The sequence below is a fragment of the Strix aluco genome, chromosome 7 (genome assembly GCF_031877795.1).
Source record: "Strix aluco isolate bStrAlu1 chromosome 7, bStrAlu1.hap1, whole genome shotgun sequence".
In the NCBI taxonomy this organism is placed as follows: domain Eukaryota; kingdom Metazoa; phylum Chordata; class Aves; order Strigiformes; family Strigidae; genus Strix; species Strix aluco.
In genome coordinates, this window is record NC_133937.1 from 4,929,861 (window position 1) to 4,943,890 (window position 14,030).

Sequence of the window (14,030 nt, forward strand, 5' to 3'; positions counted from 1 at the left end):
TATCTGCACAGCCATCCTTTACCAATCCCACCTATTCTAAGCCTCTGCTATCCGAAGGTCATGCTATACAACTTCTGCATTCGTCCATGGATCACTATTATTGTATGCTGTATTACCCCCGCAAGTCCCCTTTTGTGCTGTCCATCATTACATGCCCAAATCACAAGACTAAAGATGCTGACTGCACATTCCTTGAAAGCATATTACTGGATCCCACGGATAATCAGGATTTATAGATGTGCTGCCACCCATACGTGTCCCAGTACTAAAGGTCATATATTTTTCCTCTCCTTAGTATAATGAAAAGATACCCACCCCACCCCTCAAAAAAAAAAAAGAGGTCATTAGCTTGATGTCAGGAAAGACAGTAAGGCAGAAAGTCAGGTTTGATATTGGTAAGCAGCTAATCCTCATTTTCATCTGTTTAGTCACATTATACATGGCTTCCTTAGAGGAGATACCAACAAGTATAAGCTTTTCTCTGTAAACAAACATGTTAAGAATACTCTCAAGCTGCATTTGGAAACTCTTCCCCAAGATTTCACAGCTTGTAAGATGAATGTTCTAATAGTTACATTTCATGTAATGTACTTAGTAGTTACATTTAATGTAATGTACTTAATAGAAGTACTTAATTTGCTTGAATGGTGCTTTGATAAAACAAAGCATCAGGAAACAAGCTGAAAGGAAAGTCTCTTATGGGACACCTAGACTAACTCTTGTGAAACAGACAGGAGTCTTTCCAGATGTTTAAGAGAACTTCCAAAATTCTCTAATTTCTTATCAAAGATGAAAGTGTGACAACCCCCCCCCCCCCCCCCCAACCTGTGTGTACATTACACTTACAGTGAAAATTGCCTACTTCTCCTTTAACTTTTCCTCTGCACACATGCAATGGACTGTTTTACAGTAAATCAGGTTGGTCTGCGAGACAAGTGGTTTTTGAGACCAGTAATGCAAGGTACTTTTATCTCCAACTGTTAATTTCTGTGACATGACAAGCAGCAGCAATTTCTGCTTTTTTATATGCAGATCTGCTGGCTACCATCCAGCCCTGCTACAAAGGGACCAAAAATGAAGGTTGCTGTTCTCCAGCTGTTTCTGCCCCTTGCATGACAAAACAGGAATGTAACTGGATGACCCTGTGTCAGGAAGTACAAAAAGAATTAAGCAATACAGAGGAAAAAAACCCAACTCACTCAAATCCTTCTGTATACCACTAAAAGGGTTGCAAGCAAAAAATAAAGCCAATTAGTACTCTAAAAATATTTGCAGAAAAGCAGAGTGGGAGGAGTTCAGGCTGGGATTCTCCACAGTGTTCCTCCTCTCCACTCTTCCCCTCTACCCAGGTGTTAGTTTGTGATGAAATGTGAACAATGATTCAGTCAACAGGATCCTTTCACTTGCACCCCTCATTAGACTGAGGGAAAATAATCCAGGAATCAATTTCCCATCAAAACATGGGAATATGGGGCTTTGGGAATCTGTCATCTTGGCTGAAATCCAGCTCAAGTACTTTCTCCAAATAGAGCCCTCTCACAGGACTATTGTTACCTACTTGTTCCAAAAGATCACTACAACACTCTAGGATCTGCTAAGGTGGAAGATTCTAGAGCATATGAGAGCAGGGACTTCTAGAGGTACCACATGGACCATATCATTTGCCTCCCACAAAGAAACGGTCAGACCTCACCACGCTGGGAGATTGCTTGCCTATTGGAAGTTCACACAAACACACCTTGACACTGCAGACCAAGTTATCAGCAAGAATAAAAGCTATACGTGAGCTCCTTCCTCAGGCTGGGGTGGGGGGGGATATGGAAGAAAAGACCATTCCTTCTAAATAGAAGGACATCACCGAACAATTTCAACAATTTCAATCAACAAAGTATTTCAACATGCACCTGTGGTTTAACATGCTCTGGAAATGGTCCCAGAGTAGTGAAGTACTGCAGGTACTAAAGAAAAACTCTGGTAGTTTAACCTCATAACCCTGCACCAAAAAAAATCAAACTGCAGCATGCAACAAACAAAACTACTCAGTGCCACTATTCTGTTATCACTTTAGAGAGAAGAATAAAGAGAACTGAACTAACACTGGGCTAGATACCACAGCTTGCAGGATTACAGAATCACACCTGAAAAGATACTGATTCTTACAAATCAATATTCCTAACCGCAGTTAAAACCCTACACACATATGACTTCAGGCAATATTTGGTATGTTCCAAAACTCTAAATTTATACTCTGTATCATGATTCCATGGATTATATAGTGGATGAATAAAAAAGGAAATTTTTTTTTTGTTTGAAAGCAATACGTTTTGTTATTAGAGCTTTTTACTGTAACTACTTTCATACAATACTTCTAATGAGACCCAGTATGCAGAAACATGAAAGTCTGGTGGGAAAACACTGGCAGTTTTGATAGCCGAGTAGAGGTATTCATTATTAATGCCATTTTTATTGTCGCACTACATGGCAATATATAAGTCCCAGTTCAATTTCTACTTGAACCTTTTCTGCTTTCTGGAAAATATCAGCATAAGCGTATCGACTGTGCTACCTACACATTTTGCAATCTATTGGTGGCCATAAAACTCAAGTCACTCAAAATGAATTATTTTATATTTAATTTTTTAAATATAAACTGCACTGAACAAATGCATTCAAGGTAAGAACCTGACCTGGGTACACAAAGATTACAGAGAAGCAAGAGAAAAAACACGTTTTGTGCACATTCCTGATAAAATTATCAGGGAAAGTTAACTGTGTTACATAAGTTCAAACAGATATTCACACAGTACATTACTCGGCAGAAAGATGGCCTGAAAGCCATTCATCTCTCTCAAAGCAGTTAAACATTGAAAAAATGTTATGTTAAAGGACTAAGCTTCGTATTGTTAGATTCTGAAACAACTCAATTGTAAATGCTGGATCTGTGGAAACCCACGGGCACCAGACAGAATTCCAGCTTCTCCATTGCACACTTCAGGGCGCCACAGGCCGGGCCAGAGGACACCGGATAAAGCAAGCAACAGCTGGGAAGTGATTCTGCAGCAGTGCCCAGGCGCTACAGGCACAAGCGTCAAGCGCTGGGTGAGTCAAGAAAACGTTCCATGTCTTCATCGTGGTAGAACATGCAGCAAGTGCTGTGGGCAGCTCCATTATCCCGCATGCAATCCTCAACGCTTCAGAAAACTTTGGCAAAAATTCATTGTTGGTCTATTTGCTGCTGTTTCTATGTAGCACTGAAACTATATACTTCTGCCTTTTTGTTACCAGAGCAAAAGCAAAGGAGCCTCAAGAGAGTCCGCTTTATTCTAGACCATTTTGCATGCAGATGTATCACTCGGAACTTTCTTTCTAGCTGTATTCAGAGACGTCCACAAGTCTGAATATCACTTTGTAAGGGTTTAATTCATTAATTCCCCCATACTAGACAAAACACAAAAGAAGAGGGAAATAATCTATAAACTGAGATCAGATTCCATTTACTGGCCTGCTGTAGCAGTTGGTTCTGTACAGAACAAGGCAGTCTGAGATTTACTACTTCCCACAGAGAATCTATGATGATTTTAAAACTACAAACAAATTGGACATGGAGGCATCAGTAAGACCCAACTTCGGCTCCCTTTTACCAGCCTTTCGCCAGCAACGGATACGTAATGAAAGACTTAGAAGTGGAAAGCCCATGAGGTGGGAAGTATGGTCAGGAAATACAAAAACATCATTCATAAATTAAAACTGACAGAAGATTGCTTCTCCAAACCTCCATTACTGATACTCTATTCAATGTTCTTAACAATTAGTTATATTTCTGGGAATATTACCAAGAAGCTTTAGCTAATGACCAGCATCGATACTGTGTATATACAGAACCTTGTGCTGTTTGGTAAAGTGACTTATAACAGTCTGTAGAGGTGCCTTCTTCCTCAGATTAGTTGTGCTTCAGGAGACTGGTCAAGCTTTGTGGAGGTTGTAAAACTCTTCCTTGTTTTTTTTTCCTTTATTCTTTACCCTTTTAATTTCCTTTCCAACATAAATGCAGACTCTACATAGTATCTGAAACACTATTACATCAAAGCAATACAGAGAAAGATTACACTCATTCTAACAAATATTCTTTTTCTTAAATACTGTAAAAATCTGTATCGCTCTAGCAACTATCTCACAGGGCCACTTACTGAAACACGAGATGAGGCCTGGTTGTTGTGACAACTGCTTTCAGCTCAGCAGTTCAGGGTAAAAACACTCAAGCAAAATATTTCAACAGATGTTTCAGTGTGCCTAAGATGTTACCTTGAATTCTAGAATTATTTTCTCGTATGTTCACAGGTACTGCTGAAAACTCATGAACAAAGTATTTCAAATGCAATCCTTTCAAGTCCATTTAAATAAAGTGTGCTCAACGTCAAAAATGAAACATGCTGTCAACAATTTGTACAAAGGTAAAGGTGAAAAATATAATTTGATTACAAAAGAATTTGTTAACAACATCTGTACACCACAGATAACGCTTTTGATAAGATTAAATTATCACCATCCTCAATCATTCCAATGAGATGTTATCTCTTAATTCATAAAGCATGCATTTTCTGTGTACTTATATGCAATCAGTAGTGTTTTTATAGTACTTCCTACTTTAGTGTGAACAGTTATTATACAGTGACTCAACTGAGATGAATGAGGGGGAAGCTTATGCATGTTATTTTAATAAAAAGATATTTTACTTGTCTAGCTCCAAAAGAGCCAAGAAAGGTAAGTGATAAAAGCACCAGCTTAGACTCTTTTGAACATAAATTCAGGCATTTTAATGTGTATCTCAGTGAAGCTACATGAGTTTCCATGTAGGTTATTCATACATATTATGGCACTTAGACTCTCCTAACAGGTATTTAGTTACCTAGGACATCTAGGCTAAAAAAGGAAAGGTCTGCTAAAATTAACCATTTCTGTAAGAAAACACTCCTGTCCCAACCTTCAAACCCCTTAATTTTCCTGGAAGTTGCACCAAAATACAATCGTTTATATTTCACATTTTTTGAATAAATTGCCTTTGACAATGATGTCACCTTAACTGTTAAGTCTAGATCTCTAGTGATTTCTGAACACAAAGGAAGGCAATCTTACCCACTTCCAACAATCCAACTTGCGTCCTGCTCCTTAGCAATTACAATGTGGAATATTGATACTTGTGTATCCATCATTTTGTTGGACTAAAGTATTTGAAGTAATGAAGAAATATTAAGAAAGAAGTCCAAATTTAATTAAAGGTGGCTTACAATGGTAGCTTTTTCTCCATGTAAGGCATTATTCTGACATCTACTGGCCTGGTATCCAACCATACATTTTAATACACTGCATTTTTTTATTAAAAAGGAGCATATATATTAATCCAAAGATAAGAACAATTAAAGGAACACAAATGACATACATTTAAAACAGGCCCATGTATTTTCATATAAATCTCACAACCCTACCAGTATTTTGGTAGGTTTCTATTGCTTTCTTAACTCATCTGAACTACTGTATATTATGAGGCTTTAATACAAGCAGCTTTGGGGAAGAAAGCTATATTTGGAAGGGAAAAGAAAGTTGTGACAAGTAAAAAAAAAATCCAAGAAGCTTTTTTTTAAAAAAAAAAATCTTTACTTGCAAAATTAAGCAGCATGCTATCTTGTGATTTATATTTGAATTTAAAAAGACTAATTAGACCGAAATAAAAATAAAAACCTAAAAATGGCAATTCTATAAATAATGAAAAATTTGATCTCACTAGACTTTAATGAAAAACATTTGGTAATTAAATACTTGCTACTGTCATTACGTTGATGAACTTTATTAGGGTTAAAACTATAACAAAGTTCATCCTAAAACATTTTGCAATGCAAAATTATTTTCACTCGAGGAGTGTCTCAAATTGAATGCTAAGAATTACAAGTAATCTTCAGAAGCAGACACATTCATAAAACTTTATACATCTTTTGGAACTAAGATATTTATACTACTAAAATCAAACATGCATCACTTCCCATACATTCTGGTATCGTGACTTATATTACATTATGTAACACCATTCTTCTAAACAGCAGCAGTTTTATCATACGTTTGCTCCATTTTCTTTGGATTTCTGATCTTTATCTTCGTTCTTCACAATATCCTTTAAAAGAAAAAAGGGACAGGATAACATGAATTCCAGAAGTGGTATTTCTCCTGTGAACTATGAAGCAGCATAAGACAAAGATACTGTTTGGTGTCAACTTTAAATACTATGTGAACTGGTATCTTACTCGGAACCAATTCGTATTTCCAGTATCTTCCTGAAAAGTTGAGGGGGTCAGAAATTAAATGTGACTTATGCACTTCTGAAGAGAAACACAAAAAAACCATCCCCAGATGCCTCACTTTATAGTCTAAAGGTCCAGGGGATTGTTGGGCTTTGGTTTTGTTTGTTTTTCTGCTGGTTCCTTGTGTTTTGGTTGGGTTTTTGTTTGTTTGGGTTTTGTTTTTTGTTTTTCCTTTTATTTAAAGAGCAAGTGTAAACAGTTTTTTAAAAATCCATTACAGTAATAATTTACCATAACAAACACTTACATTGGTCAAAGCCATCTGAAAACACTAGGCTTAGACATTTTCATCTCAAAAATACCAGACAGAATGAGCAGGGCTATTTAACTGAGCTTTTTGCATGGCAAAAGAGGGTTATGCAGTGCCTTCAGCAGCTGGTTCTGGTGGAGTAGCAGGTCTACAGCACATAGTGAAGCACAGGACTGCGTAACAATAGTGATGACAGACAGCTGCAAGGTACTGCCAGTTTAATAAGCTACAGTGACTTATATGATGCAGCACTTGTATCCTACAAGGTGGAGGGGAAAAAAAGAGTTCTAACATTTGTCAAGTTTTCTAGGTTTTTGTGTGTGTGTGGTTTTATTTTTGGAGCTTTTCTAGATGCTATATTGTCTTTTCAAAAGACTTCTGCAGACAGAAGTAGAAGCAAGGCTCCCTCCTAGTACCAGTTTGCCACTCAGTAGCCTTCAAAACCTACTTCTCAGCCTTACTTAACAGGCCCCCACAGCATTCCTAGGGAATATAGAAGCATCTTTCTCTACAGGGATAGAAATGCTCTAGAGCATTATGTGGTTTGCTTAAAATTTATTTTACTAAAATACCCCTACGTAAGTTGAAATACTTAAGTTCTGCCTTGAAAAATTACTCCTACTGATCAAACAGAAGAGCAGATTTGGAGTGTTGAGGATGGACAAGATCAGGACAGGAAAACATCAACATGGTTTGATATTTACATCAATATTTATACCTTTTTTAACATTTAAGTCAAGTACATGTGTTTCAAGCTCAGAAAAAATATATCTTTAAATAATCAGTATCACATTGAACATCTTTTATATATATACATTAAGATACTACTGCCCTGAATTCATGTGAAAATTCTTTTTTATTCTGAAGTTTTTGTTGTGATAACTTAGTCTACAGGAAGCTTGCATACAATAATAAAAAATGGAATTAAACAATTCTAACCTGTTTAAGAACACTCTGTATTTCATCCATAACAGTAGCTAAATTTTTGATTGTCTTATTCAGCTGACCCTCAAATTGCAAATTTTTATCATCAGAGATCTTCAAGTTTTCTTGCAGTTGGCCAAGGTCCTTTTTCACTTCTTTGAGCTCCGTAGATAGACTTTTGTTAGAATTCTCCAGTTGTAGTATGGTCTTTTCATCCTCATCTTTGGAAAAAATAGAGTCTGTCACTTCCAATGCTGTGTATTTTGCATCTTAATATTCCACTTACATGCCAACACCATAACTACTAATATTTTAAAGAACATTAAAAACTGCATTGCATTTGATAATACTCAATTCTGACTACATTTGTAAGTCTTACATTCAGTTTGAATAAAAAAGAAAAGCATTTCAGCATGGTGACAATGGTACTCAACAACCGTTGGTGTGCAAGTTCAAAGGGCTTGGGAAATAGAAAACAGAAGTTTATGGTAAGCAAATAGCTACGGAATTTAGATCACAAATATTACTCAAATTGGTTTATCTACTTAGAAAGTCTTGCATCCACGTAAGTCCCACCTTCAAAGTAATGTCCCACCTGTTTTTTCTTCCAGTAACTGAAGCTTTTGTTCTATCTCTGCCCGCACTCTTTCACTCTTCTCCAGCTTCTGCAAAAGGCTCCCAACATCCACCATAGCTCCATTGTACACAATGAGGCCGACATTTTCCTCTATGGCTTTTGATTCTTGCTTTATAGTTGGCGACGGTAACAGTAATCTGTTTCCTGTATTAGATTAAGCAGCATTAGGAAATAATCATTCTGTCATTTTTCAGTTCTAGTGACCAACCTCAAAAACTTCTTAAAAGAATAAATTCCTAAAATACAGATTCAAGTTGCTGATCTATCCCTCATATTTCTCTCCTCCCTCCTTACCCGTATTTCCCCCCTTACCCCAAAAAAAGGAGCATGCCCTTTCATGGCATTCTTCTATGCCTCCTTTCTGCAGTAATTTGTCTTCAAAAAATCAGGCTCTGTTCTACTACCTATAGCACTGATCCTCCTGACTGCAAAACTGCTGTGAATGAAACATGTTGTTCATCAATATTCAGCATTAACTTCGGTCCTCCTTTCTGTTCCAAGATATTAAGATTTATCCTACAGATGCAACAAGATGTGCTGGAAGCCAGAAATACTGTCATTTATGAACTGCCCAAGATCTACTTTTCCAAACTGGCAGGTTCCCTGCAGACCTGAATTAGTTTCTGGAAGACAGCAAATATCTCAGAACTCTCATTATCATTCGCACAGAAACAATTCTCTGAAAGTTTGTGGCATAAAAAAAAGTAATACCACCTAACATATCTTCCTGTAGCTCTTCAGACTCTTCTTGGTTTTCTTCATCTTTAGAAGTATCTGTTAGTCTTCTGTAAAAGCAAGATTCTCTAAGCACTACTTTATTAAGTAGCTTCTTGACCTAAAACAGAGCCATGGAAAGAAATACGGTGTTACTTAATTCACAAAAACTGTATTACCTGAACAAGAATGTTTTAACTGGAAAACTTAAAGAAATTGCACAACTTTTTGAACTTTAACATACTGGGGCTTAAAATAAAAACAAGCTAGGGAAAAAGATACAGTTTTGAGACAAAAGCTACCTATACAATATGGGCATATTAAGAGCTGCAAACGTCCCCTTTTCATTCCAAGACAATTTAGAAAAGATTAAACTAGTGTTTCATTGTAAATATGGAGCGGTTACATAAAAATCAGGGATCAAGTATGTAAGCAACAACCTTCAGAAGCTAAACTATATTCCTCCCGCTTACAGCATTTCTGTAATCTTTTTAAAGAGATTTCTATTACTATACAAAACCTGAGCACGTGACAGGTGTAGTCCAAGAGTGTACAGTATCTCCTCCATGTCCTTCTCCAGAAGATATCCACAATGACTTTGATCAAAATAAACAAAAGCCATCAGAAGATCCCTATTAACAGTTACCATCTGCGTCTTGTCCTTCTCCTACAGAAAATTCATTATGGGATCATTAGGAAGTTAAAATATCATTTTTCCATAAACACGTAAACTTTTCAGTTAACAAAAGTACTCCTCTGTTCATTTTATTGTTACTTTCAGTCAAGTGATTAATATCTAGCATTTACCTACTGAGCTCAAAAATAAGCAAGCTGTTTAGAACAAGTAATCTTTCAAATATTTAGAAGAATTACAGCACAATGGACAGTAACATCTGGTAGACACACTTTCCTTTTGTTCATGCTAATATGTCCAAAAATTTGAAGAATTAACCTAATTAAACAAATAACAGTAAACATCCCTTCTCCTCTCAAACACGTTTTACTGAACAGCTGTTTTCAAAGTGAAATCCCCATGAACATTTAACAAGGGAGCATCCAGCTCTCACAGCTACAGCAGTTCTGCAGACTGTGTTTTCCCACTATTCCTATTCCTACATCTATTTTTGCTTGAAGAAAAAAATAAAAAGAGAATCAGAAAGCATTTATAAAGACAGTTTAAGTATAACAACTCAAACTTATGCAGCCCCTTAACCTGAACTGTGGAGGCAAGCTATCGGCCCTATGATGCAAAAAACATCCATCTTCCTGCAAGGGGATGTAAAAACATCACATAATGATTTCAAGCTCACAACTGAAAAGCCAGTTTATCAATCAAGCTAAGCTGCTCCTTTTCTCAGCAGACACATCAGTATCTCATGTAAGAAGGTTTTTCCAACAGCTTTCACCCAATGAAATTTGAAATGTAAGTACAAATAGGTTGTGAGCACCCTACCCAAAGCTGTCACATGTTCCCTAACTTCTATATACACTTAATTTTCAGTGCAGAAGTCCTGAAGCAATCCAAGAGTGCAAATAGGTCTTATAATAAACATAAAGTTAAGCTCTAATTAGGACACCTCTAACAAGGTTATATGTAGTTGTTAAGAAAGATGTTAATTACTTTATCTTTAGACGACCTCTCTTTACAATGCCTATTTCCCTCTCTTCTGTCCTCCCGTTTGTTCATTTCCTCTTCATCCCGGTCTGTAAAACAGAAAGAAAATTCAACATACCCACAGCAAATGATTCTATAACTATTATCTTAGAATACACATGTTCATTAGAAAAGCTCATATAAACCCCCAAATATAAGAAATTAATATATTTCCCTGAAAAATAAAAGAAATGGCACTTAAGTGAGTCCTATTAAATTTTTATTTTTCTCTGGTCTTATTTTAACATTTGTCATTCTTTTTCCCCGCATGTGTTTCACACACACAGGATAGAAGAGCTTAAACAAATGCTAACTAGGCCAGAATGAGTTCCGCCAACATCACCATCTATTTAAGTGGTGTGCAGAAAATTAGTGCAATTCTCCCTAATGAGGCTTGGCAGAGTCTGCATTCAGCTATGGTTATTCTTATTAGGACAAAATCAGTACTATTTACTCTGAAATATTTTATATCATAAAAACCTTATCAACTACATAATTAAAAGCATGTGTTTATACTCATGTCCGAGTGAAACGTTACTGATCCTATGATTTAGATTCTCCAAGAAGTTACAGATCACATCGCTTATTAGATGTGAATTACAAACTGCAGGTTTTTTGACAGTACAGTAAAACGAAATCTAAAATCAAGAGAGAAAGAGGAATACAACAACTGCAGGAATGGATTACAGCATGCAGCTCTGTACCTTATGTGCAAGTCTTTGGTCAGAGAATCATGTGCCAAGTTCAGCTTTAAGCTCACCTTTCTTGTGAGGAAAACTTTGGAAAAAAACTATGTATCACAACACTTGTCTAATTTTGCCAACACGTTTCTGAGAACCAATAGCTTTCTCCTGCACCTCCATGGCATGTTGGATTGTTCTCAGCACCTCTGACTGGGAATGGCACAAGGACAGATTATGGGAAGGAGCAGCACTTGTACAGAACAGACAAGCCCAGGGCACTCTCACAGCCAGATTATAAGCAAATAAGTTATTTTGGAAACTACAGATCAGCACCAATTTTTTTAAGGCTGGTGCAGTACTCTGCCAAAACGCTGGTTAGAAAATACTGGGACTGCAATATCTAAGCAGTTCAAACCCACACCTATAGCGAAAACTCTCCACAAAAGGACAAAAACCCCAAAGAAGTACAAACCAAAAACATACACCACGTCTTACGGCTTTCTGAACCTCTTGAGCAGAGAAAGAGGACTACTGCTGCTCACCGGTGACAGAAAAGTGCCCCAGCCCCTTTCCCCATTTCTTCAGGCAAACACAACTCCACCCAAACAGAAATCAACTCCTCGTAACATCATGTAAAGAGCACCCCACACTACATTCTGGCTTAATAAAAACAGTATGACATTTCAGAACTGAGGAATAAGAAGTTAGGCACTTAAAAGTGGCTTGGTTTTTCAGAGGTGCTGAATACTCACATCTCCTACTGACTTCAATGGGAGTTGCGAGTGGTCTGCATTCTGAAAAAAATAAAACCACTTCTATATGCATGCCTTACTTTGAGTACCACAGCTAGTTTATATTAACTATGTTTATACAATGCCTAGCATAAAGGCACTTACAGTTTAAGCAGATCTGGTCAGAATTACTAAAATAAAATTAGTTTAATAATGCAATTTTAAATTTTGTTCCAGTGCATTCGCCAGATTGACAGAACATATTCAGTGGCAATAAAAAAAATTTCTGAAAGCCACAAAATTCATAATTCAAGATACCTTCATCTTCATCTTCAGCATCTTCTGCCTCCATCGGATCATATTCTTCTTGATTATTGTCATCTTCAGTTTCTTCTTCATCTTTAGAATCATCTTTCCTTTTATCTTCCCTCTGTAACAAAAGTTCCTAAAAATTTATCCAGTCAGAACTAAAAACCAGGAAAGTAAAAACCTCACTACCATTCATTCAAAATTTGCATGTTTGTATTTAGTCACTTAAAAAAACAAAATACAAATCCATGGGATATAGATAAATACTAAAATACCCCCAAATACAGCCATAAAATTTTTTAGAATAGATCAACGAGTCAAAACGGTTAACTAACACTACAAGACCTGAATTTTCAAAAGCAATAAAGTAAAATTCAAATAGAAACAGTTTAATATTGATCCAGACAGGATAGTACTTCATATAAGCTAGCTGCAGACCTTCTTTTCGTCTCTATCTTCTTTTTTGTCTTTATCATCTCCAGATTTTCTCCTCTTAGGTTTTGGATCATCTGTTTCATCATCTTTTTCTTCTTTTTTTTCTTTTCTCTCATCTTTTTTGCTTTTTTTGTCTTTTTTGTCCTCCCTCTCTGGGAGAGAAATCAGTGCTTTGTAAATTCTGACACCAAAATCTCTCTGAAGCATTTCATTGAAGAGTTCTGCAAACAATGATACCTGCAAATAAAGAAGAATGAAGAGACAACTGACAAAAAGTTTTAAAATATGTATTAAAAAAATCTGTACACTTACGATAAATAGCTATGAGGTGCTATCTTACCAACTTTCACCATGTCAGAATTTTATGTAGTGTCAGATTTCTTATTATCTGGTTTGAATATGGAAACCTTAAACAACTTTATAAAAATGCTTCTTTTCTGTACTGCAATAGTTTAGGACCTAGACTAGCTGTATAAATTATAAACTCAGTTCCATACCTGAAAACACGCGCATTTCTTCTGGGTATCCTATAGTGACTATACTGCTATTGTAAACCATGTATCAAAGACTGGACAATTTTTTCTAGGTATTGCACAAAGAAACTAACTTTAAGTTTTATTTTGCCATGCTATCATAAACTTCTACAATTTAAGAATAGTGCAGTTATCACGTAGAACTAAAAAGAAACAAGAATGGCTAACTGTAAGTAACACAGCTAAATTACCTCAAAGGAATGTTCTTTATTATCTTCTAATCTATAGTCCAGAAGAACACTAAGAGACATAATGCTACAGTCAAACTTCCCACTCTTTGCTGCCCAGTTAGGATGTACAATGATTGCTGGTTCATCTGGCAAGATGTATCTTCTCTCCCGCCGCTGACGTTCCATTTCTTCTTGACGTTTTCTTTCTTCTTCCTAAAAAGAGGCAAAAACACTCCCATAACAGCATATACCAAAGCTTAAGTTTCAGTCTGTATATTAGTTTTTAGGACTCACTGCTTTGAAGAAGGTGAAGGAAAGTCTAAGCTGCTGAATGCAACACAGACAGAAGTCACGGACTAGAATTACAGAATGCATACTGTGGTCACTGCCAACGCTTGCCTAAGACAACTGGAAATGTGAGCAACACAAAGCAGGACATGCAGTGTTGTTTAGCCCACAGAGCAGTGAGCACCTTCCAAATATTTTACAGTGCTAACTAACTGCAGCATGTTTGTTCAACATTGGAAGGACTCAAAGCTAATTCACTTCAAGAAATGGCATGCAAGCGAGCAAAGGAATCAGTGCTCCCGTGGGGTCTTTTGTTTGTTCAGGGGTGTTTTTAGAGCTGTACAATAAGTTG

General features: G+C 36.6%; 1 protein-coding gene across 6 annotated transcripts in view; it reads right to left on the bottom strand.

The window, feature by feature from the left end:
• Positions 1-2,616: 2,616 nt before the first annotated feature.
• CCAR1 (cell division cycle and apoptosis regulator 1) overlaps positions 2,617-14,030 on the bottom strand; it is a 31,653-nt gene continuing 20,239 nt past the window's right edge. For 5 of the 6 annotated variants that reach the window (XM_074830278.1, XM_074830276.1, XM_074830275.1 and 2 more), the window contains 10 exons: positions 13,412-13,603; positions 12,691-12,924; positions 12,262-12,373; positions 11,965-12,006; positions 10,497-10,579; positions 9,396-9,542; positions 8,876-8,996; positions 8,120-8,305; positions 7,540-7,745; positions 2,617-6,163 (listed from right to left, as the gene is read on the bottom strand). In XM_074830278.1, the coding sequence (XP_074686379.1) occupies positions 6,104-6,163; positions 7,540-7,745; positions 8,120-8,305; positions 8,876-8,996; positions 9,396-9,542; positions 10,497-10,579; positions 11,965-12,006; positions 12,262-12,373; positions 12,691-12,924; positions 13,412-13,603 (1,383 nt within the window). In that variant the 3' untranslated portion in view covers positions 2,617-6,103. The remainder of the gene's footprint in view (positions 6,164-7,539; positions 7,746-8,119; positions 8,306-8,875; positions 8,997-9,395; positions 9,543-10,496; positions 10,580-11,964; positions 12,007-12,261; positions 12,374-12,690; positions 12,925-13,411; positions 13,604-14,030) is intronic. The other variant, XM_074830277.1, reaches the window with a different exon arrangement.